The 25,983-nt window shown below is 35.6% G+C and overlaps 1 protein-coding gene across 14 annotated transcripts in view; it reads right to left on the reverse strand.

Moving 5' to 3' along the window:
• Positions 1 to 25,983, reverse strand: part of SNAP91 (synaptosome associated protein 91) — a 146,330-nt gene that overhangs the window by 80,236 nt on the left and 40,111 nt on the right. For all 14 annotated transcript variants that reach the window (XM_019652500.1, XM_019652510.1, XM_019652507.1 and 11 more), the window contains exons 3-8: positions 18,158 to 18,300; positions 17,410 to 17,485; positions 16,372 to 16,474; positions 14,535 to 14,628; positions 12,289 to 12,400; positions 3,602 to 3,708 (exon numbers count right to left, since the gene is read on the reverse strand). In XM_019652500.1, coding sequence (XP_019508045.1) covers positions 3,602 to 3,708; positions 12,289 to 12,400; positions 14,535 to 14,628; positions 16,372 to 16,474; positions 17,410 to 17,485; positions 18,158 to 18,300 — 635 coding nt within the window. The remainder of the gene's footprint in view (positions 1 to 3,601; positions 3,709 to 12,288; positions 12,401 to 14,534; positions 14,629 to 16,371; positions 16,475 to 17,409; positions 17,486 to 18,157; positions 18,301 to 25,983) is intronic.

Below are 25,983 nucleotides of genomic sequence, written 5' to 3' on the forward strand. Positions count from 1 at the left end.
ATTTATTAAATAGACTATCTTTACCCCAATGTAAATTCTTGCTTCCATTGTCATAGACTAACTGCCCGTATATGCCTGGATTTAATTCTGGGCTCTCTATTTTCTTCCATTGATCTATGTGCCTGTTTTTATGCCAGTACCATACTGTTTTGATTACTGTAGCCTTGTAGTACGTTTTAATGTCTGGTAGCATGATTCCCCAACTTTGTTCTTATTTCTCAGGATTGCCGTGGCAATTTTGGGTCTTTTTTGGTTCCATATAAATTTTAGGATTATATTTTCTATTTCTGTGAAAAATGCCATAGGTAGTTTGATAGGAATTCTATTGAATCTATATATTGCTTTAGTATGGACATTTTAACTATATTAATTCTTCCTATCCATGAGCATGGTAGGTTTTTCCATTTGTTTGTATCTTCTTTTATTTCTTTCTTCAATGTCTTATAATTTTCAGTGTACAGATCTGGTGCACTGATGTTGGGACTGCAGACTGGTGCAGCCACTCTGGAAATCAGTATGGAGGTATCTCAAAAAACTGGAAATGGAACTACCTTATGACCCAGCAATCCCACTCTTAGGTAATTTATCCAGAAAAACCCAAGACATTAATTTGAAAAAATACATGCACCCCTATGTTCATTGTGGCACTATTCACAATACCTAAGACTTGGAAACAACCAAAATGCCCATTGGTAGACGACTGGATTAAGAAACTATGGTACATTTACACAACGGAGTATTACTCAGCTATAAAGAAGAAGGAAATAGTACCATTTGCAACAATATGGATACAACTAGAGAACATTATGCTAAGTGAAATAAGTCAGTCAGAGAAAGACAAATACCATATGACCTCACTTATATGTGGAATTTAAAAAACTGAATGAGAAATGTAAACAGAAATAGTCTCAGAGACACAAAGGAAAAACTGAGGGTTGCTAGTTGGGAGTGGGTGGGGATGAAGGAGAAGGGGAAGGGATGAAACAATACAAACTGGTAACTACAATATGGCCTCAGAGATAGAAAAGACAGTCTGGGAAATATAATCAATAATATTGTAAATATTTTTTAGGGGGCCAGATGGACTCATGTCTTGTTAGGGAGACCACTTCATAGTTGGTGTAGAGGCCTGACCACCGCACTGTATATCTGAAGCTGATGTTGAATAATATTGTATGTCAACTATAATTGAATATACTTATAGTCATGGGATATGGAGCAGAGTGTGGGAATGGAGACAATGGAATTGTAATAGATAAGCATGATATCGGGGGTGGGAGGACAGTAGATGGGGGAGTTGTTTCTGTGTGAAGGGTGAAAAGGATAACTATTGCATTATTCTGTACACCTGAAACTAACAATAAAAATAAATAAATAAATAAATAAATGAATAAATAAAATATACAGGAGGATGTGCATAATTTATATGCAAACACTGTGACATTTTATATAAGGAACTTGAGCATCTGCAGATTTTGTTATCTGCAGGGGTCCCTGAAATGAATTCCCTGTGGATACTGAGGGACAATGAGTCTTTAAGAATACAAAACATGATAAGTTTTCTGCACTTCAAGAAATGCCTCTGGGAAATTTGGATTTTTCAATAGAAATTATTCTACTACTCTACATTTTTTTTAATATAACAAACAACTTATTGTTAACATTTGCCAAATACCCAGTACAGCTGGAAGTCCTCTACACACTCTATAGGCAAATGGTAATAACTGCAGGATAGATATTGGGTATGAGTCCATACATCCATACATACACCACATGAGTACTACTGGAAGAGAAAGATGCTAATGTACATTTGTCAGAAATTTCTGTATTAACCAATCATAACCAAACCACTAACATTGGTATTCAAACAATTAGTGTTTATGAACAATGTAATTTTAATGTAAAAGAAAACACAAATGGCTATGGTTATCTATTGCAGTTTAATGCTTATTCTATTAAAACTAATTTTGTAAGTTAGGTTCCATTCTATAAAACATTAATCATAATGTTCAAATATAAGTAAAATATTTATTATTCAGTTATTTAAAGACAGGCTCTCAAAATGATGTCTTGATTTCTGTAGCTCTCATTCACAATGGCCTGAATTGGGCCTATGCCAACATCAACAGACACAAAGTAAAATTTTACACGTAAAAATAGAAGGAATTGATAAACAACTACCCCTTTTCTCATGGAGACCTTGAGCTCAGCCTCATTAGCTGATTAGAGAAATGCATATCCCAGAAGTCACATATCCAGCTCCTTACTTAACCGATATAAACAATAACAAATGAGTTATAACAAATGAGAAAACTGGGAAGCATGTACACTAGGAATTAGAGGAACAATGAAATAATCCGCTCTGGGTGCTTAGGCATAATTGATGTTTTCAGAGAAAGAAATAAGGCAAATTTTACTATATTATGTTGATAATTATGGTTAAACCATGGGAAAATCAAGCCAAATACAAAAAAATTAAACTTGTGTAGCAGCAAAAGCAAAAGTTTCAAGCAATTCTTTCCTTCCTTAAAGACCACCAACATGAACATGATTTAATGTATATGTAATTTATATAAGCTAATCTTTACCTTTTGTTTCCCATGTTACATAAAAAAATATTTTTATTCTGATCACAAGCCATATGGATCAAAGTTGAAGAGGTAGCATTTTACAATATTATTTTGGTCTCAGAATTTGAATTTCACAATTATTCCTGTGAATAAATGAGACTTAAAGTATAACATGGGCTAGAATGCTTTCGAAATTGTGTATATAAATTGCTTGTTCTGTGCTCTATCCTCAAAATAGCAAAAAACATATCCTCAAAAACATGGCATGAATGTCCCATGCCCAAGGCATTGTATGCTTTGCTGTTTAGCTTTAGAACCCCTTCCTTGCACAGAGCACCCCAGTCAGTCCTAGCAATCAGTTAGTTGACATGCAAGGTAAAAACCCATTTGTCATCTTGCCAAAGGACTACAATAACAATGTCATAATTTCCGGTATCACCATGAATCAATAATTGGATTTATAAGAAAAAAGGCCAACTTACAGATAACCTCAAGTACATCAACTATATGGTAACAGTTATTTTGATTAAAACTATATGGTAACAGTTATTTTGATTAAGTATAAAAAGCATCCTTAAGAAACAGTTTATAAATTTTATAAAATTTATTGTATTTTCTGTTTTATTTTTTCATTGTTTCAATCTTTGACAAGTAAGCAAGGTCAGATTTTATGATTCATCATTTACATGGTAAGAACAGTGGACAGACTTTTCTAAGGCTTTTTTCTAGAGTTTAGTAAAAAGGAAGCATTTTCTTACAATCAAAGATCACCCCTTTGCAAAGCTAAAAATGAGCTCATATCCACGAAACCTTTATTTGAAGACAGTATGATCATCTGATTGGGATGTAGGAGCGCAGAGTACAGCTCTGAGTGAAAAGTTGGATGAAATGACTTTAAGGTCACTTCTAACCTTAATACAATGACACTCTGTGGCAGAATGTCTTGCCAGGCTATAAATTTTATCATTTGCCCCCGATACATGAGTTAATATTTTAAAATTATATTCCCAACAAAGCTTAATATTACTTACCTCTGCAACTTTGAGAAATTCAGAAACTCTCGTCATTCTAGTTAGAAATCGTTTGTAAATTTCTAGAGCATCTTTACATTGTCCTTTCTTCATTTCAAAAAACTTTTCTAGAAGAGATGAACAATTTGAAAAGACTATTATATATTATATTTGATTTTATTAAAGGTTATATCAACATCACTTGAAAGTTAAATATGTTTGAATCAAAACACTTGGCACTAGAATCTATGAGGCCCTAAGCACCTGAACAAGGGGATCTGAGTAGTTTTACAAAGGTGTTATGTTCTAAGGTGTCTCACATGAAACAATTTAAACAATGAAAACACAGCTAAAGTAGAACATATGAATTGTCACAACAGATTAAATTCATGACCCATATATACTAGTATTCTGTTTTGGAAAACAGCATTGAATTCTTTATAACAATCTCAAAAGTTATGACTGCATTCAACAGCATCCTTATTTTCTTACTAGCTCACTATAAACCAATAATTTATATATCATAAAGCAATCAACTATAAACTTCCCTGAATTAAAGAATTCTCTAAATAGTCTACACTCTGTATAAATTGATACTTCCTTTACTGATCATAAATTAATTCTTTCAAACATTATAATGTGTCTTTTAGTTATAAAATAGTGAAGTTTTGTGAAAAACATTTGTTTACCAAACTCTTCATGACTTTCTAGTCTATAATTGTATCTTCTTTCTCAACCTGTAGCTTTCTAGACAGAAGAGCAGAGGATCAATTTGCTGTTCTATTCTGCACTCCCAAGATTAGGCTTCATAGTCACTAAGGTACTGTAGCTCCATCACAATTGAAGTATGAGAGTGTATTGTTCTCCACACAGTTTTGAAGAAAACGAGCAGTTTATCAGTGTTTTTGCCAGCCAGTCACTCATCAATTCATTCAGTCAATAATTACTGACACTGCAGACAGAGACATTGAAGGCCAACATCTATAATAGTTCCTCCGAGGCAACTGTGGGTCATAACCAATGGCTCAGTATCTTTATTATTTTATATCTGCATGTGGTGAAACACACGCTATTTTTGTATTCTCCCATACTTTAAAGTGCTTGATTTCATTCAGGGTATAATTTTACTAGCTCAAAAGTATTTTTAATTTTCTCAAGAAAGGTTTAATAATATATAATTACACAAGGAACTAATTATTGAGGGTAGCTACTCATTACCTTCTGTTGACAGTCTTCTCATAATTTTACTTTTAGCACGGACCACCCCTGGAGGGTACTCAAGGGAAGCAACAAGATCAAGAAAATAAACACACATTGTGTTCTACAGGTTAAGATTTGAGAGGGAAGAGAGACTTTTAAAAACAATGGCCAAATCTCAGGAAACTTTCTTCGTCCACTCTATCCTGGCTTTTAATGATACAGTCAGAATCATGGTGCTATAAAGGAACAAATCTTTTTTCGTTTAAACTTTTGAAAATAAGGACTTATTCTGGTAAAACATACTTTTTTTTCTTTCTTGTTATACCATCTTGACATAAACAATTTCTTCCAGATATTTAAATTACTTTTCTTTACTATGATCCAAGTTTATTTCTTTGCATCAGATCTTCAGCAATAACACAAAAAGAGATCAAACTGACTCATCTCAATTTCCTTTTAAAACCAATTTCCTTTTAAAATAAAAATTTTAAGCAATTACTCTCTGTCTCTTTTGGATGCTTTTTAAATTGTATCTATCTTGGTAATTTAGGATTTAAAAGAGATTCAATCATTATGGCTTTAGGTTATAATCTCATAACTTTCTATAACAGTGGTAATGACACTAAAAGGCAATATCTACTGATGTATGCATAGTTGTGAAGTTCCCTTGTCCCTCAGAGACCAGGCCTCGATCCAGAGAAATTGATACGTTTAACAGAAGGGACGGGTCACCCAGAAATGAGCTTCTGCCTTTTTTTATACCAATTATGTATGAAAAAAGTAACATGTTGATTTTCAGTATTTGAAATGATTGAATTCAACATCTGTAACATGCATCTTTGTAAAGCATTGATGAGTTCCTCTGTCATGTTAGTATTAACTTTCACAAAATAGCTGGCCTAGGAAAGGAGCCACATGAAAAGGAATCTCATCCCTGAAAGACACACCAAGACTTTGAATGCTGACTATTACTAATGACCATCAGTCAGTAAGGGAAGCATCTTCTAAGTTTCATGTCAGAATTTCAATAGTGATAAAATGTTTCTGAGGATTTGGGGCACCAATACTAAACCCAACATTATATGTAAAGAATTGGTCATGAAGTTCTTGATTAAAACTAATCCATAATATATTTATAAAGTTAATTCCTGGTACTACCTAACAAACAAAAAACATACCTGTCTCAAAACACTTAGGATACTAAGTACACCTATCTTCTCGAGTGTCATTTTTACAAGAGCAATTTGACAACGCTGAATGAAGGTCACTGAACACCAAATGTTATCAGGCAAGAATGTATGTAGAACTCTACCACTTTTGAAAAGTGAGGTCTTTAACATGGAAAGTTGTAACTCTCCCCCTTTTCTGCTCCTAATCTGAGCCAATAGACAATCTTTTCCAAATTAAATGAAAGAAAAAATAAGTATTGAATGGTTATTATTCTAATATAAAGAGAATATGAATGCTTAGTACAATCTGTCTGTGAAAGCAACATACAGAGAAAGTAGAGCAGCATTTAAGTAGCTGTTCAAGGCAATAGTGGAGAATCACATGGCTTAACATGTTCAGCTGCTAAATGAATTGTGAAGGCAACCAATCCAATATTCTTGAAGCAGAACTGGGGGTGAAACAAGGGTACACTGGTGAGAGAGTGTGAAATGACCTAACTGGGTATGGATTTGAGTAAGATGAGCACCTCACAATAACTGAGGTTTTAGGTTAGAAGACTAATAATTATATATAAACAGAAACAAGATTAGGAAGGGTAAATTCAAGAGTTCAGTTTTAGAGATTGCTGAGTTTTAGGTAAGAACACAATATCTAAATATAAGTGTTTATGAATTAGAAGACCTGCAAAACTAAAGATCAACAAAGGTAAGGACTGAAATAATAGATTTGGGACTCCTCATAATGGAGATAACAGGTTTTCTAATGAAGACTATATAGAAAGAGAACAGTAGATGACTAGAAATGAACTTTAGCAGAAGTTCACATTTATGAGAGGTAAGGAAGAATAAGATCAGCAAATGAAAATGGGAAAATCTATCTTATTTGGCTTACCGATAAACTCGCCTATGTGAAATAAAGGTAACTGGTTTTGAACTGCATATTATGGACAGCAGTCTTTCTCCACTGAAGACAAAACCTCCAAGAGTACTGTATCCAATGTGGGTGATTGGCTCACCAACCTCCATTTTATTTTATTTTTTCTAGACTTATGAGAAGCCAGAGTCCTGGATGAAAATTTAGTTCTGCAAATTAGACCTGTGGAAGATCTGGAAGGTGAAACTGAGAAAGAAGCTGTCTTACCTTTACCTTTTTAGCTGTTCCTGAAGACAAGTTATACTATCCTAGAGATGTGAGATTACCTTTTGGCAATGTTTCATTGCCTACACATCAGCTTTGTGGGTTTTGAGGAGTAATGATTATGGTCATAGCCACTTGATGTGCCTCTCTACCACCTGCGTTACAGCTTCAGGGGTCATTCTCCAGTTTCCTAGGGTTGCAAAACAGCAGAGGTGGCAGCAGCAGCTTCTTGTTTTCAGCATACCTTAAAGTGGTGGCCTCAGTAGTCACTTCCCTAGTGTGTAATAACTTTTTATTTCAGTAGTCATCTCAGCAGGCTGTCTACAACCAGTTCCTGCAGGCTTCCAATAATTACATAAACACACAACTCCCTGTATTAAAGCAATTTTTATTTATAACATGTAGAGTGGTTTCTGTTTCCTGAATAGACATAGTACTAGGTACTTGAAGAGGTTGTAGAAATCAGACCCTCAAAAATGGGACTCGGGGCTGGCTGAGTGGCTCAGTTGTTTAAGAATTAGCTTAAGAGTACGAGCTCTGAGCAACAGGTCCGCCAGTTCAATTCCCACATGGGCCAGTGACACTGCGCCCAAGCTGAGCTGCCAACAGGTGACAGGATGGCTAAGCTGGTGTAACAACAAGATTGCCTGTTCGATATTGGGCTACGTCCACCCACAACTAAAGACTGAACTCGGCACCTTGAGCTGAGCTGCCACCTGGATGGCTCAGAGGACAGAGCATGCGCTCTTAACAACAAGGATACTGGTTCAACTCCCACATGGGATGGTGGCTAAGCTCACCCACAACTAAGATTGAACACAGCACCTTGAGCTTAGAGGCCACGCGCTGCTGACGGGAAGCCAGATGGCGACTGGCGCCCTCCACAACAAAGATTGAAGAACAACAACTTGGCCGGTCCCCTTCCCCAATTCCCCAACACTGTTCCTGTCCCCCAGTTCCTCAATAAAATCTTAAAAACAAAATGGGACTCTGGGATTGGATATGTAATCTGATTGGATTTGAAGGCAGTGATGAGCGCCTACAGCTATTAGAAAATTGGATTCTCATAGTTTGTGCTGCACAGGAGCAAAATAATTACTTAAATGATCACCTATGGTTTTCTGAAATGAGTAACCAGAATGAAGCTTATCAGGCCAAGTAACTGCTGGGCTACACCACCATGATGGGAACAAGGCAAAGAGAACTGTGTGGATGGCTGCTCTTGACTCCACTGGAGAGCATAAAAGGAAAATGAGAACACAGGATTTTAAATTATTGGCTCAAGGCTCCATTCAGACTGTGGTACTTTACACTGCCCTAAAATAATCTTAACTCTTGCAGACACAGGGCTGTCATAGCTGAAAGTCAGATAGAGAGTCTAATCTTATGAGCTGCCAAATTATAACATATGTGGGGAAGTTAAATTTCCAGCCTCACCATAGTCTCCTTGGTGAAAGTTAAGATATGAATTGTGAAAGAAAACTGAAAAAAAAAAAAGACTTTGGGTAGATTCAAACCCAAATGAGCTACACATGCTGAAAAAATCTTTTCCCCCTGTCTGAAGAAGCTGGTCCTGCCTAGCTTGGAGATCCTGTAATAATCCCATCTTTTATGAGGGAATGAAAGTTCTCCTCATGTCCTACCCCTCTACTTCTTACCCCTTCTCCCTGCCAAGTGCCTCGATACCTAGAATGAGATTAGAATCCAGCAATTCCAGGGTGCCCGAGGGTGACAAGCACAAAGTCGGACACAGAAAAAAAATATATACATGCTAAAAGAAGTGCAAGATTTTGTAAATTTATGTTGGCAAAATGCAAGACACTGAGTTAAATTTAAATTGTAAATAATTTTTAGTATGAAAATGTCCCCAATATTGCATGGTACATATTAATACAAAGAAAGTCATTCATGTTGATCTGAATACAAATTTAACTGGGCATCTTGTATTTTTTTCCTCTTGAATCTGTCAATCCTAACTAATAAAAATCTAGAGAACTGGAATGCATTCTAAAGGTTGTGAGCAGGAAAGAAGGAATACTACCTTAGATTTTATAGTGGCATTAATAATTTATCAATTTGGGTGTACTTACCAAAAAGTGTGGATTCAAAATGCTAGCCTGAGCATCTAGAAGTGGCTCTAACACACTGGTTCTCATACTGAGGTCACTAGACCAGCAGCATCTACTCAGGATCTTATTACAAATGCAAAGTTTCAGGCCCTTCCCCAGGATTACTGAATTAGAAACTCTGAGTTAGGGTCTAGCAACCTGAATTTCAATAAGCTCTCCAAGTATTCTTGAGGAAGGTCCTAGAAACACAGCCAAAACACTTTTTCCTCATCTCCTGCAAATGAACCTTTATCAGAGTGAGTTTGCACAGGGACATACTTTTCAGGGACACACTAAACTGATGCTTAGTCCCCACTCAGTGGGGACCCAAAATGTCACTGTATGGTCTACCAATCTGAGTAGAGGCTTCATGGGGATTAGGGGATAAAAGAAAACTATATCCAGTGGATGTATGAAAATATCTGTGGTTATTTCCCTAGTTTTATGAATATATAGTTGGAATAGAAATACTTTGAAATTAGCAGAGTCCTCACACTGGTTTCCTAATCTCTGCAAAGACACAGGGCTAGCACCCCATCATATCTCCTGAATATCTGGTTTGTGCAAAAGATGACTAGACTGTAGAGAGTAACAGTAGGTTACTGTAAACTTAATCAGGTGATCACCCCCTACTTGCGGAGATCCAGATATGCCCTCCTTAGCAATGTAAAATCAGCACAGCTCCTGCCACCTGACAGGCAGCTATTAAACCAGCAAATTCTTTTATCTCTATCCCTATGAACAGACCCCATCAAAAGCAGTTAGCTTTCATCTGACAGGGACGCCAGTACACTGTCTTATTTCAAGGATATCAACTTCTCTGGCTGTCATAATCCCAGGGGATATCATTTTGATGACATTAGGTGCTTGTATCTAGTGGGCAAGTATTTCAGGTATGCTAGGAGCCTTGATAAGATATATGCAAATGAAAGGGTTGGAGATAGAATTTATGAAACTTCAGGGACCTGCTACCTCAATGAAGTTTCTGAAGGTGTAAAGGTCTGCTCGGTGTGAAAGACAAATTACTTCACCTTGCACTCCCTATAACTAAAACGTAGGCAAAGGTCTGCTGAGCTTTTGTGGTTTTGGAGGTAATTTATACACCATGCATGTGCTGCTCTAAACAAGAGTATCCGCTATGGTGTCAAATATAAATAGAGTCCAGATGAAGTGAAGGCTCTGCAACTGCTCCAAACGGAAGCCATGTGGGCCTTTGTTCCAGCAGATCTGAGGCACTCAAGGTGCCTGCAGCAGATCCAAATGCTGCAGAATGCCTCTGGCACGCTAGAATACGACAATAATGTAGAAGCCTCCAGAGCTTTGGAGCAGAGCCATGTCTGCTTCAGACAGTAACTAATACCCTTTGGAAAATGTGCTCTTGGCTTGCTTCTAGAGACAGATTCTGACCAGAGAATGTCAAGTAATCATAAGACCTCAAGTATTATACCAGACCATAAAGTTGGACAAGTGCGGGAATACTCCATCATCAAATTGCAAGTGATATTAATATATCAGAGATCAGCCTCAAGCACATCCTGATCCTGAATACCTGTGTAAGTTGTAGGAACAGATGGCTCCTATTCTCAGTGCACCTGCTCTTCTGTACTGCCATTTCTCCCTCAAATCACTCCTATGACCTCTGGGGAGTTCTCTATCACCAGCTAGCTGAAGAAAAATAGAACTCAAGCTTGGTTTAGAGATGGTTTCTCATGCTGGAACCAGCTGAAGTGGTTTGCTGAATCATTATACCCCCACAAAGGGGTAACACCTTGACAGTAGAAAGAAATCTTTTATTATAGGCCAAGCCTTTATGCAGTATCTCTATCTGATTTTCCAGTTTATGTTGAAGGAAAGATGGTGAGATGTATGGAACTACATGAAAATATGTGCAGTAACTAACTGATGGCCTGTAAAATCATGGACTTAGAAAAAATAAAATTGGAAGATGGGTGAAAGAAAGTCTTGAGAAAAGGTAGTGGATGGACCTCTCAAACTGAATCAAGAGCATGAGACTATTTTCATTCCTTGCAAATGCAGACCAAAGGGCATATATACCACAAAAAGGCTCTCAATAATCAGAGGCTATCAGGAATCCACAGGTTGATGAACAAAGTGTCCCTTACAAGTCAGAAATGGAGGCTATGAATAGGTTCAACAACATGGGCTGATATATGTGCCATCATTGCTAAGTCTTTGTCTGTCAATACCCAATATCTATGCTGAACTTCTGCCATGGCACCATACTCCAGGGAGTATGGAGTCATCCACCAGGTAACAGGATAAGGGATAAGGATTAATTCCTAGGAGGGAGAGAAGAAATCTCTCTGTACTGCAACAGACAGTTTATGCTGGATATGGATTTATCATCTCTGCCCATATTGCTCTGCCAGAACAGCCATCTGTGGAATTACTCACCATCATGGTATCTCACACAACACTGCCTCTATTTTTACTGCACAGAAGTGAGACAGCAGACTCACCCCACAGAATACTTCAGTCTTAGCATGAATCCCATCAGTCTAGAAGGAGCTGGCCTTACATAATGATGGAGTGGCTGGCAGGAGACTCCATTTCAAACCTGCTCTACAAATGCACCTTAAGAAGTCAGGGATTCTAGTATGCACTCTGAACCATTGATCAGTATATGGTACACTGTTCACCACAGCTAGAGTACACAGGTCCAGGAAACGAGGCAGTACAGCAGCCCCTCTCACTATTATACTTAATGAGGTAGCAGTGGCTTCTTGTTTTCTGCACATCCCCACTTGTGGATCAGTGGTAGTTGTTAACATACATGAGCAGTTATTTATTGTTATGGGATGTAGTCCAAGATGCAAAGCCTAGAACCTACTCTTTTAGTCATTCTAAAATTTTGCAAGCACCAAAATCCCTGTATGAAATCCCTTCCTCCTTAAAATATCTAGAGTGCTTTCCATTTCCATCATTTAATTTTGACTGACTTTTAGAATACACAGAGAAATGTGACCTGAATGAATCATACATTTAGATTTTTATGTGTTAAGTCTGCAGGATCTAAATCTTTGCATTCTTATAAGTCTTTATTCAAAGACACCATTCAGAAGTTCTACCTACCAAGTAAGTTAATAACTCCATCATTGTAGCAAGCAAAAAGTTTGATAAGATCTTTGAAAAGAAGCATAAACGCAGCATTTATGACACCATTTGTTAGCTCATTTGGATGCACCTAGAAGAAAATGAAAATTTAATATGTTAAATCATATCAACAAATGATCATTTTTCTCAGAGCACATTAAAATGTCTCAACTTATTACCAAGAAATTCATTCATATTCTACAAATGTTGTATAATTCTTTTAGTAACCCTGCCAATATCAAAAGATAGACTGTATTTTTTTTGCTTCAATTTAATACAATGAAGTTAGCCTTATCAATTATAAGGCATATACATTCTATTTGACCAGTGAGCCATAGATTACTCAAATCCAGCTTCTAAACATTCAATCTTTCATTGCTTTTACTGTTATATTACATTCTTCCACTTCCCCTATGGAATATTCTCTGTGGGAGGGTTCAGGCTCCAGGGGCCTACAGTGACTCAGTGAGGAAGCACAGCCTGGGAAACGGTACCTTACCAGCTACCCTTCAAACAATTCTTGAGACTCATAGCATTCACCCATCCACCAAATACTTTTTTTTTTTTTAACTGAGTCATCCTGCCACTTGTTGGCAGCTCAGCTAGGGCTGGGAATTGAACCGCTGTTGCTCAGAGCTTAAACTCTTGAGTGAGCTCTTAAGCAACTGAGCCACTTGGCTGGCCCTTCCACCAAATACTTTAATCACCAACACAAAGAATAATAATTTCTCCCCATCCTGCAAATTCTTGTTCACAACTTTCAAGCTCTGTTCTTTTTCCCTTTATGACTTTTCTCCTTTAAGACAGTAGAACTATTATTTAGGGCAAGAAAAACAAAGAAAAATAAATGCACAAAAAGAAAAAAAAAGTTAAGAGAAATCCACAAATACATAATGAAGTACTTACAATATAACCTGTCAAAAAACAAGATGGTTTGCTGCTTTTACTGAAATATCATGGGAGTTGGGTATTGTGATGAGGGCTCAATTATAGATTAAACCATGTAATTGTAAGAGAGATTTTAAGTTGTTAATATTTGAGGGAAATTGTTTTAAACAAACACCAAAATAGAGGAAAGCTAACAATGTGAGTTAAGAATCTTACTACAGGGGCTGGCCAAGTGGCTCAGGTTGGTTAAGAGCGTGAGCTCTGAGCAACAGGGTTGCCCATTCAATTCTCACATGGGCCAGTGAGCTGCGCCCGAGCTGAGCTGCCCCTGAGCTGCCAACAGGTGGCAGGATGGCTCAGCTGGTAAGAGCACATGTCCTAACAACAAGGTTGCCGGTTCAGCTACGCGGCCAGATGGCTACTGGACTTGGAGCTGAGCTAGTTGCGCCCTCCACAACTAAGACTGAAGGACAACAGCTTGGCTGTTCCCCTTCCCCAATTCCCCAATAAAATCTTAAAAAAAAAAAAAAGGATCTTACTACATGTCAGAATATTTTATTTTAATGAATCAAATGTTTATTTAATTAAATTTTTTATTTTGAAATAACTGTAAATCCATATGCAGTTGTAAAAAATACAGAGATTCCCATGTACCATCTACCCAGTTTCTCCCAATGGCAACATCTTGTAGAACTATAGTACAATATCACAGCCAGGATATTGATACAATCTTATTCAGATTTCCCCAATTTTACGTGTGTGTGTGTGTGTGTGTGTGTGTGTGTGTGTGTGTGTGTGTTTAGTTCTATAAAATCTTATCACATGTGCAGGTTAGTGTATTTACCACCACAGACAAGATACAGGTATGGTTTTAAGAGACCAGTTATGTTGGTATTGTCAGGAAGAAGGACTATGAAAAAACAAAAACCAAAGAGAATTCTCTTTGGTAGACAGTAGCATTTAAGCAGTCTCTATAAAATTGCTTCTAACAGCAAGTGGGGCTACTTAAGGCTGCCTGAAGGTACATTTTGCAGCTACATCCTGTCAAACACAATAGGAAACTACCATCTTGCTCCAAACATGGGGTTCCAAGAATGCACCACTAGTATTTTTCCATGACTTAAGTAAATACCTGGTAAACTGCTCAGGCGATCTGGGCAGCCCAAATCATCTTTACTGTGCTAAAAGCCTAAATAAACTAAGTGTTTATCTAATTCGTTTCAATGAGGGAGATTGAAACCTGCTTCCTGAGGCCATTCCCAGCTTTATCTATAGCCCACCTTCAAATAAAAGACAATATTGATTGTGTGAGAAACCCTTGCCAGTGAGATACATACATCAAATTCAAGCAGTGCATCAATCTGTCCCTGTAGTATTGGCATGCTCTTTAGTAGCTTTTCAGGAGCCATTGTCCTCATTACGCCATCAGCCCTATAATATTTTTTAAAAAGAAAAAGGTAAAACTTCCTTGTATATGGAAAATTCAACACTACATGCATTTTTTCTAAGCTGTTTCCCCCATTTCCTTGTTAACTTTGTGGGATGATTTTGAGATCTGAAGAGGTTACAGTTGACGTTCCTCTCTGTACACCTTTCCTCTTATCCATTCTCATTCTTCAACCACATAGACAATGCTTTCCTTCCATCTGCACTGCCTTCAGGGAGAAAGCAGTGTGGTCTGCATAAAAGAGGCCAGCTGAATCTCTGAAAGGATTTTTCTAAATCTATAACAGAAATCATACTATTAAAAATGTAAGTTTCCTAAATGCCAGTTTTGTTTCTGAGAAACGGAGAGAAAACACGTCTTAGAGTCTTCAAAACCTGTAGGACTAGGAGTACAGATGTTACATTATCAGCCATCATAAAAGAAAAATGCATGCTGATATGCATAGTTTGGCCATAAGGAGCTAAGAGCCTAACTAACTGTAGAGATCACAACTGGAGGTTAGTGCTGGAGGGTGTGTCAGAGTGGGCACTGCTCCCCGCCTAGGGAGTCCCTGTATCCAGTGATGGTTAAGGACTAACAGCACTGAAGCAGCAGAGGAAAACATCTAAGTGATGTGAAGAGGCTGATAATGACAACTTTTAGGGTCTTTCCTACTTCAGCAGTAGGGAAAGCATCCCAAACTATCCTTATGCGCCCATCAATGGGTGCAGAAGTTTCTAAGGAGGCTGTGGACTTGTGGTGGAGAGGCCACAATGCAGTTGGGAATATCAAAAACGGTTGCCCAGTGCTATGTTAAAAGTCAGCGGAAGGTAAATGAACTGGAATAATCTCTAATAAGAAGGGGATGAAGTAAAAATCTTAATTTTATAAAATGGTCATCCACAAGAAATTAATTTATTTTGAATAGGCAAGTTTATATTGTTCGCCACCATGAAAAAAAAAAGTTCAGAGTTAAGGTTAGGTGAGCTATTAGAAAAACAGAGTTATAGCTTTCTGTGTGGATTCTTGAGACTAACATATTAAGCCTCCTACACCCACAACACCTTGTCATTATATCAAGTTAGGAACAGATATAAGATTTGTACAAATTTATGGCTGAACACTTGTGATTAAATTCAATCTTTTTAGAGGGAAATAAGTGTTAATCATGATTTAAATGCAAATTTTCAATGAGGTTTCTTAATTAATGGTTAGTATTAATAATTAGTACAATTATGGGGTGTGTGTGTGTGTGTGTGTGTGTGTGTGTGTGTGTGTGCATGCACACACACGAGCGCGCATGTGTGAAATACCAGGATGGTATTACCTCTCAAAAACAGACCTCCACTATATACACAGTTCAGTTTTGCCTCATCTAAAATACATTGAAATAACTATTGTGAACTATACCTACTGTACTTTTAAATGAACTTTAAGTTCTCTCCATTTAAAATTATTTAAAGGTATATATGTTTTTAAGAATTTTGAATTGATTTTAACAAATAAAATGTTATGCCATGTCAACTCTGAGCAGCAAGTCAGATTTTCTGCATGAAAATATAAAGTAATGCATATTGCAATCTCAAGGCTAGCTTCTATAATATTATTAATCAAGTTTCTTTTTTTGAGTGATTGTAAACTTGGCCTTCATAAACAAAATCAGTTGGCATTTAATAAGCTTAGTTAAAATAAAGGATGCCTCAAAAACTTATTCTGCTCAAATAAGTATAAAAAAGAAAAAAACATACCCTTTTTTCACTCTGGCAAAATCAAATGCCATCTGTCTGTAAGAGAAAGCCTTTTCATTCAAATATCTACTATAGCGCCTTATGAAGGTAGACATATCATAACCTGAGGGAAAGAGCAGAAGAAATAAAACTAATTAATGTAATACCTTCAAGTGTGCTTTGCTTAGTGCCTTTTTTTTTTTTTAAGTGGTGAAAGAGAAGTTTATTAGAAGAGATAGTACACTCCAAAGAATTAGGAGCGGGCCAAGCACAAAGAAAAGCGGTTCAAGGCAGTATTTTTAAGAGGAAAAAGTACACTCCAAAGAGTTTGGAGTGGGCCAAGCAAAAAAAGCTGCTCAAAAGGCCAGTACCATTTTTTTTTTAACTCCCCAACTGTAAATACTTCTAGGATGAGGTCAATAAGTGTATTAGACAGGCCTCATTTAACATCCTACTACAGGCAAAAATACTTTTAACATGGGACATTCCAGGACGATTCAGATTAGTTATGCTACCTTCCTTGTACAGAATGTCTGCTTTAATTTTTCCTTGCATTTTTGTTCACTGTTTCAAATAACCACCTGTTTCAGACTTAATACATGTAGCTCTCTGAGAACTATCCACTTGCTTGGTGTGCTTGCCTTACACATAATAGCAACCAGTAAATATGACGAATGAATAAATGATTGCATTTCGAATTCTATTAATTTACAATGAACATTTCTTTAAAACTGGGATCTTTTTTTAATTCACAAAGTATCTTTCATTTCATTGTTTCCTGCACTTTGATTAACAAACAATGTGGGTCTAGCATATCCACAATTTAAGGTAAACACTGAAAAAGACAAACAAAATTTACATACAATTTATACACCAAGTTATTTAACAACAAATATTTTAAAACTACTATAAACTAGCTATATACTTTTATATTTTTTATAAGCACCCAGGGGAGCTATCATTTACAATGATTTTGGATTAACAACCTCACTTCAAAAACAAAAAGAAATCTGCATCTAAAACATTAGCAAAAAAATAATAAAATGTAAGTATTCTCACCATGGGATCCACTTTTGTCCAAAAAATTGCTGAGATTGAATAGTGTATTTCTAGAAGCCAAATACTGAATAAATCTCTGAAAAACAAAAAAACTAGAATTAAAAACCAATATTCTCAAATCATACCTTTAAATAATTTCTGATTCTAAAGGGAATTTTTTATTTTTTACAAATTCTCACTAATATCTCTTCTTTTACTCAGTTATGAAGCTTCCTAGTCTGCTGACTTCCTCTGAGGGGGGAATAAAAGACTGAATAATACTCACTGAATTAGAATTAAATTATATGATCTTTCATTTCTGTATATAACAGAAACACTGCAATTTAATAGGAGTCAGTAAGCATCCCATATGAAATGGGTAATTTTTATTTTATTAATATTTTCCAAAATTCAACATTTTTATAACAGTAATTTTTACTTAAAGGCACAAAGGAATATTTCCTATGGGAAAAATAATCTTATTGCTCTCTTCTCCTAACATTTTTGCCCACTAATATATTTACATGGTACATACATTTTAGGTGCCAGAATATTCAATAGTCCAATCCAAGAAAACGTCTAACTTAACTTTCATTTTGTGAAAATAGCTAAATAGAAGATTAAAATCGTATTCTAGATGATTTTGAACCATAGATTTGCTCTTCTTTTTCTCCTATTGGTGAAAATGCAAAGGGCCTGAAGTCATCACCATACTCTTCCATAAAAGCCTCCCTCCTCCATCAAGGAAAGAAAGGTTTACTTAGTTTACCTCATTTCCGTGCACCATGAGATGATGTGTCGTGACTAAAGCTTTAAATACAACCACCCAGCTACTGTTTGTTGCCCGCTCAAAGAGCGTGTCGGCCATCTGAGGAATATTAACATTGGTCTCATTGGTAGCCTGGATCAAATCTATGAAAACAGAAGATATCAATCAATGATATTAATCATTACATACAAAAATTCATTTCAAATTTAAAAATTTTAAACCTGCTTACTAAAATATGAGTCCAAAATTGCTTTGACAATGGCTCATAAAATTTAAAAGAATTAAACTGTAATGTTTTCACACATTTTTTTGGATACATAAATATATTTGTTACCCAATGTATTTGTTTTCTATTGAGCTTATTTTTTCCTATTGAATCCTCTTCTGTACCCGTTTCTGAATATTATCTCTGTTCTGATACCAATGTCATTTTTTAAAATTACACACTCCAGTAAAGCTAAGCCTCATATTAATCTTCTTTGCTATTCCTCCAAGCACAATTGTTTCAAACATGTGGACACTTACTCTATGCACAATTTGAAGTCAATAACATAAATGTATTTTTTAAATACTACAGCTAAAAGCATACTTCACTTGGATTTTAATCTTGGTAGATGCTAATAAATACACTTGTCAAGTAAGTGGCAGAATGAGAGCAAATAATAAGTATTATAAAACAGGAAAGAATTCCAGTACACCCATTTAAGCTTTTATAGAACATCATGCATGCATTAAATTACTATAATTTGACTTGAGTTTCTAAGACAGTAAACCTTTAAAATATATCCACTGTCCACATCTACATATCATCAGCATGATTCCAGATGTATCTCAGGAAAAAATATTTTTATATAGTGGCCAAAGGGCTGCCTAGCATTCAGAAAACATGGTGAGTGCTGTCAAAAAGTTAGCTGAGGCAACCAAAGATCCAAGAACAGAAGCTAAGCCACACCGGGGCAGTGTGGACTTCAGAGATAACAATACCCTATGATTTCTTTTGAAGGCCATGCCCACCATGCAGAGAACTGCATATGATACTCAGTTCCTAAGAAATCCCACACAACAAACACAGAGACAAACCCATGCTTTTCCTTACTCAAAATCCATCCTCAGTATTCATGAAGCTATACATTTGTTTTATGCATTTCTCTATTTTATAATAAATAAGGTTTAAAAAGTTGATATTCCATCACTAAAATAGCTCTTAACTTCTAGACTAAATGGTATCAATAATTGTTGTGAATTATAAATGGACCAAACCAGGCTTATTTCTCACTTTATTTTAAATTCCAATCATCATCATCCCTATCCCCTTAAAGCCCCTCCCTCAATATTTTCCTTTATTGGAATTCTAGCCATCCTTCAAGAAATCTTTCCTGGTTCCTTTTAAATGCAGCCCCACATGACCTCCCTCTGTTTTAAAAGCTGCATCATTTTGTTCTTGCTGGATGTTTAGATTAGGTGTGTGTGTCATAAATTCCTACAACACCAAAGCTCCTTGAGGATGAAAACAGTCATACCAATGTCTGTTTCCTTTGCAGCATTTCGCAGAACACTATGCACAACAAACATTTGTTGAGCAAAATGTACAAAAACTACATTTTAGCCCCAAATATGAAGTTATTTGAAAAATAAAAATCACTACATTATAAAATTGTTTTCTGAGACTATGTATATCATGGGACGATTTTATACTTGAAATTCTGTGTTAGTCATAAATTCTTCTGGTTATTTATTGAACTGGGCTCTGGAGATACAGAAATGTAGCATTGGTCAGAGGAAACAAATACATATTCAGATAATAGAGAAATACCTATAAGAGATGAGTAAAGAGAGGAAATAAGAGAGCAGAAAGAGTGCTGGTCCAGAACCCAGCTTAGCTTCTGCCTAGAAGTGTGACTCTAGGCAAATTCCTTACAAGGAATTTGTAAGGAATTTGTCTCTTTGACTCAGGCCTCATCTTTTAAATGGGGGTAATAATTACTACCTTTCAGGGCTATCGTAGGATTGAAAATGGTCTGAAAAAAGTAGGCATCAAAAATAAATGTTTGTAAATACTATTATGCATACCAGTATACTGCATTATGAGAACGCAGTGGGTTACTAGGAAGGGCTCCACGGGAAGGACCCTGAAGTCAGCTATGACATGGGAGAGGAGTGAGAAGTACATTTTTAGTAAATATGCAAAAACACCCCCAATAAGAGGTGTTATGTCCTTGGAGAACTGTGGTGGTCGGGAGGCTAGGTGTGGGGAGGTGATGGGGAGGGACTTAAGAGCTAGGGCATGGCCAGTGAGGGATCTCACACATGACATTAAACAGTTGAGACTTTACAGATCCCCTGGGAAAAGTACCAATAAGATTTCACTGTTACAGTCAACCACATGATTCAGCAACTACTAAATACTATCTGCAAGGTAAGCAGACGCACAGGATAAGGAATAATTATCTTTGCCTGGAGATATTAGAAGATGGAAAAATGGTAAGTTAGAAAGCTCAGTTGGGAGACAGAGATGAGGCGAACCTAAACTAACAAAATGGCAGTGGAGGTGGGGGAGATAATGAATGGAGCAGAAAGGTATTTGGAGATACAGCTGACAGAATTTGCAGGTGAGTAAGTGGATATTAAGAGGTGAAGGGGAAAGGAATCCTGTACAATTCAAGGTTTCTGGTTTTGGGTTCTGTAAATGCTTTTTACTGAAATAGAAGGAAAGATGTTTTCAAAGGAGATATAAACTATTTTGCACATGATACATTTGAAATAGCTGTTGGAGATCTAATTTGAGGTGTCTGATAGGAGACGGGAAGCATGTTCTAAAGCTCAGGAGAAACATTTGGCCTAGATACAAACTTGGGAGTGATCAGCAATGGAACTGGAGCTGAAATCATGAGACTAGAACAGGTAACCCAAAGATCATACAAAGAATCATGAAAATTCTATGTTATAAAAAAAGGACGAATAAAAACTAAGAAAGACCAACATTTAAGAGATGAATGGAAAAGTAAGTGAAAGAACAGTTAGAATGGCAGAGAAGCCAAAAAAGTAAATTGTGTAAGCCATCTAAGAAGAGAGCTTCAAAACTTTCAAGAAGCAATGGGGAGTCACCAGGGTTAAATGCTACAAAAAATCTTAGTAAGCTGATCCCCAAGAACAGAATGTACAAATAGGAAACTGCTACCAAAGCCTAAAGCATCTACACTCTGACCTTTTATAGAAAATATTTGCCCGCCTTGTTCTGTCACTAAATAGGAAGTATGCATAAAGCACTTCTGAAGTATTATATCACAAAGATCAATGGCTGTCTCAAGGAAAAGCAATCATGTGATTGAATTGTGAGCTGAACTAGCCACTTTTTCTGATAGACAACTGTTTTACTTGAAATACTCACTGACAGACTTCAAGCCAGTGGTGATTTAAACTTGATATTCAGTAGTTATTTTCTTGAAAATAAAAAAAGTGAACCAGTCACTTAAAAAAAAAATAAAAGAATGATAACACTGGTTGCCATTGCTATAGATTTAAACTTTCACATGCAAGTTAGAATTTTAGAAAACTTGCGTCAGCCACAGTAAGCTTGACAATTTTCCAATTCTTTTAGGCTTTTCTGATAAGATCACTGGTGACATTAGTGAGTATCATTTCTTGATATTATATCATGAAAAGTGTCAACCTTTTGGAAGATGTGAATAACTCAGCGAACCAATATTTTCCAAATGACTAGTGTAGCTGTTACAAAATATGTAATACATTCAATTCATTCGAATTACAGATAGACCAAAGAGAAAGTATTTTAATGTAATGGAGTATAAAAATTGTTTTTTAATGAAGTGAGTAAAAAAGTTCACTGACATGGTTTAAAATTCAACATTGCAATTTAAATTTAAGTAACTACCATAGAAAGTTATGGTGTAGTATCAAAGAAGAATATCCTCAATTTTCTGTAAAGGCTAATAAGATGGTTCTCCCATTTTGAATTATATATCAGTGTGAGGTCAGATTTTCCTCATATACATTAACTGAAACAGTATTATCCCAACAGATTGGATACAGAAACAGATATACCTAAGCATTCATTTGCCTTCTATTAAGCAAGATATTAAGAGATGTCTAAATATATAAAACTATATCACTCTTCTCACTATGTTTTTTGTTTTGGAAAATAATTCCTTAAAAGTATTATTTGTGTTAAAATGTCAATAGATTTATTATTGTTATTTCAACATGAACAATATTTGTAAACTTCCTCAGTTTTTATTTCTAATAGAGTAATTATCTAAAGATATAACTCACATAAACAAAAGCTCTTTGAATTCCTCAATTTAAGGGTGTAAAACTGTCCTCAGCCCAGCTTGAGAGCTGCTATTTTTGGTATATAACTAAAAAGACAATTGCTAGTTTGTAGGGTATGTACATATTTAACTTTACAAAATGTTTTTACATAGTGTTTGTACCAATTTATGAGTAGTAACTTCTTGTATATTCGTACCTGTAGTTTATATGCGTTTCAACTGCTTTACTCCCTCACCAAATAAAGGGTTTCCATTTAAAGAAATTAAAAAAAACTAAACAAAGCATAGACGTAAATATGCAGAAAAATAGTCTTGAAAATTGTGAGAATCTAAATGCTAAATACTGCCGTATTTGAAATCCTTAGACTTCGAAGTCTTAGTTAAATTTGGGAAGACAGATATCTTTTTGGTAGTTTTATTGAAGTACAACTGACATACTAAAAACTGCACATATTTAAAGTATACTATTTGCTAAGTTTTGACAAACATATGCACCCAGAAAACTATCAGCAAAATCTAGATCGTGAACACATCCATCACCTCCAAAGGTTTCCTCAATCACTTTTATAATTCTTCTTTTTTTATCCTCCCGGTTCTCCTCCCTTGTTGCCCCTTAGTAATCACCAATTTGCTGTCAGCCAACATACATTAGTTTGTATTTTCTAAATTTTCTGTAAAGAGAATCATGCTTTTGGGGGTGGGGGTGGGCACGTGACAAGTCTAGCTTCTTTCACTCGGCTTAATTATTTTGAGATTCATCTCATTGCATGTATCAATAGTTCATTCCTTTTTATTGATGAGGCGTATTTGTTATATGGACATACCAAACTTTTTTATCCGTTCACCTATTAATGGGCATTTGGGAGACTCCAGCTTTTGGTTATTACAAGTAAAGCTGCTATGAACGTTAGTGTATAAACATTTCCATGAACCTGTGCTTTCATTTTCCTTGAGTAACTACCTAGGAGTGGAATGCTTAAGTTATTTGAAAGTAAATATTTAAGAAACTGTCAAACTACTTCCAAAATGGTTGTATCATATTATATTCCCACCATCAGTGTATGTGAGTTAAAGTAGTTTTTTGTGTTTTTTTTCCATTCTAATAGGTGCGACATGGTATGTCCGGTGGTTTATCTTTGTATTTCCCTGATGACATGATGTTGCACATTTTATTTCATATGCTTTCTATTAGTTTATTTGCCATTGTTATATAGTCTTCGCCCATTTTTATTGGATTGTTTCTTATTATTAAGTTATTTTGGATCAAGTCTTCTATCAGATATATGATTTGCAAATATTTTCTCTAAGTCCGTGGCTTCTCATTTCATTTTCTCAAAGTCGCTTTCAAGGAACAGAAGTTCCTAATTATGAAGTTCTATTTATCAAGTTTTTCTTTTATGGGTCATGCTTTTGCCATCATATCTAAGAAATCTTTGCTTAAATCAAGGTCACAAAGATTTTCTATGTTTTTTCTAGAAGTTTTTATAATTTTAGGGTTGTATAGTTAGGTTATAATATGTTGTTAGTTTTTATAAATGCTATGAGGCATGAATATATGGACTTTATTATTATTATTTTTTGCATTTGGATATCAAATTGTTCCAGCACCATTTGTTGAAAACACTTTCTTTCCCCCACAGAATTACCGTTGAATCTTCTGTCAAAAATCAATTGACCACAAGTCTTTGGGTCTATTTCAGGACTCTATCCTGTTTTATTGATCTATTTGTATATCTTTACACCAATATCACACTATCTTGATTAGTGCAAATTTATAATAGGTCTAGAAATCAGATAGTGTTAGCACTTCAACTCTGTTTCTTTTCAAAGCTGGTTTGGCTCTTTAGGATCCTTTGTACTTCCATAAGTACAAAGCTTATCAAGCTGAGCTTATCAACTTTAACAAAAATTGTCTGCTGGGATTTTGATTGGGATTATGTTAAATCTATAGATCAATTTTGGGTGAACTAGCATCTTAACAATATTGAGTATTCCAATCTGTGTACATGGTCACTCTCACCATTTATTTGTATCTCTTTTAACAGTGTTTTGCACTTTTCAGTATACAGGTCTTATGCATATTTTGTTGGATACATTCCCAAAGTTGTTCATATTTTTGATGATTTAGTAAATGGTATTATTTTTCATTTCAATTTCTAATTTTTCATTGCCAATATTGATAAATACAACTTATTTTTATATATTGATTTTGTATCCTGCAACTTTGCTAAACTCACTTAGTTCTTTTGGGTAGATTCCATCATATTTTCTTCATAGATGATCATATTATTTGTGATAAAGTCAGTTTTTATTTGCGATTTTGATATTTTTTCCTTTTATTTTCTTTTTTGGTTGATGACACTGGCTAGAGTCTCCAGTGTAATCAGGAGTGGTGAGAGAGGACATCCCTGTCTTTTTCTGATCATTCAGTCTTTCACTAGTAAGTGTGATGTTAGCTCTAAGTTTTTCACAGATGTTCTTTTATTTTATGTCAGCTTAAGAAAGTTCCCTTCTATTCCGAATTTGCTGAGAGGTTTTTATTTTTTCTTTTTTTAACCATAAGTAGATAATGAATTTTGCCAAATATATTTTCTGTATCTATTGAGATAATCACACAGTTTTTCTTTTTCAGTCTGTTAGTCTGGTGAATTTCATTGATTAATTTTCAAATGTTAAACCAACTTTGTATTCTTGGGATAAATCCCCTTAGTCATGGTGTTTCATCTGTTGTTGAGTTTGATTTACTAAAAATCGGTAAGAATTTTTACATCTATGTTCATGAGGGATACTGGTCTATAATTTTTCTTTTCTCATATTGTCTTTGGTTTGGGGAATCAGAGTAATGCTGATGTCATCGAATAAGTTGAGAAGTATTCTCTCATCTTCAATTTTCTAGAAGAGTTTGTATAGAACTGAAATTACTTCTTTTTTAAATGTTTGGTAGAACTCACCAATGAAGTCATCTGGGCATGTTGTTTTTTTGTGTGTCAGATGGTTGTTAACCATAAATTCAATTTATTTAATAGATACAGGGCTAGTCAGGTTATTTATTAATTTTTGAATGAGCTCTTGGTACTTTGTGCCTGTCAACAAATTTGTCCTTTTCATACAAGTTGTTGAACTTATTGGCATGAAGTTGTTAGCAGTATTCCCTATTGTCCTTTTAACATCTGTAGAATCAGTAATAAAGAAAGAAGACCAATTATCAATAACAAGTAATTATGAGAGACACTTATAATTACTTGATATTGATAATTGGTCTTTTTTTTTCTGATTGGTCTGAATGAATGCTTTTCAATTTTCTCAATCTTCTCAAAGATCTAGCTCCTTCTCCACAGTTCAGGTGATCAGTAGGATCCAACTGGGGTCTTCCACACTTTGCTACAGTCTGGAAATTCTCTCATGGCAGTAAGCTGGAACAATCCTAGAACTCATCTTTCTTGTTTTCCATTTCTCACAGATCACCGTCCTTTATTGCCTAATGTCCAATATGGTGAAAAGAGTTACCTGACAAACTCTGTCCAGTTTCTCAGTTGT

This window comes from Hipposideros armiger, unplaced genomic scaffold (genome assembly GCF_001890085.2).
Source record: "Hipposideros armiger isolate ML-2016 unplaced genomic scaffold, ASM189008v1 scaffold_180, whole genome shotgun sequence".
NCBI lineage: Eukaryota > Metazoa > Chordata > Mammalia > Chiroptera > Hipposideridae > Hipposideros > Hipposideros armiger.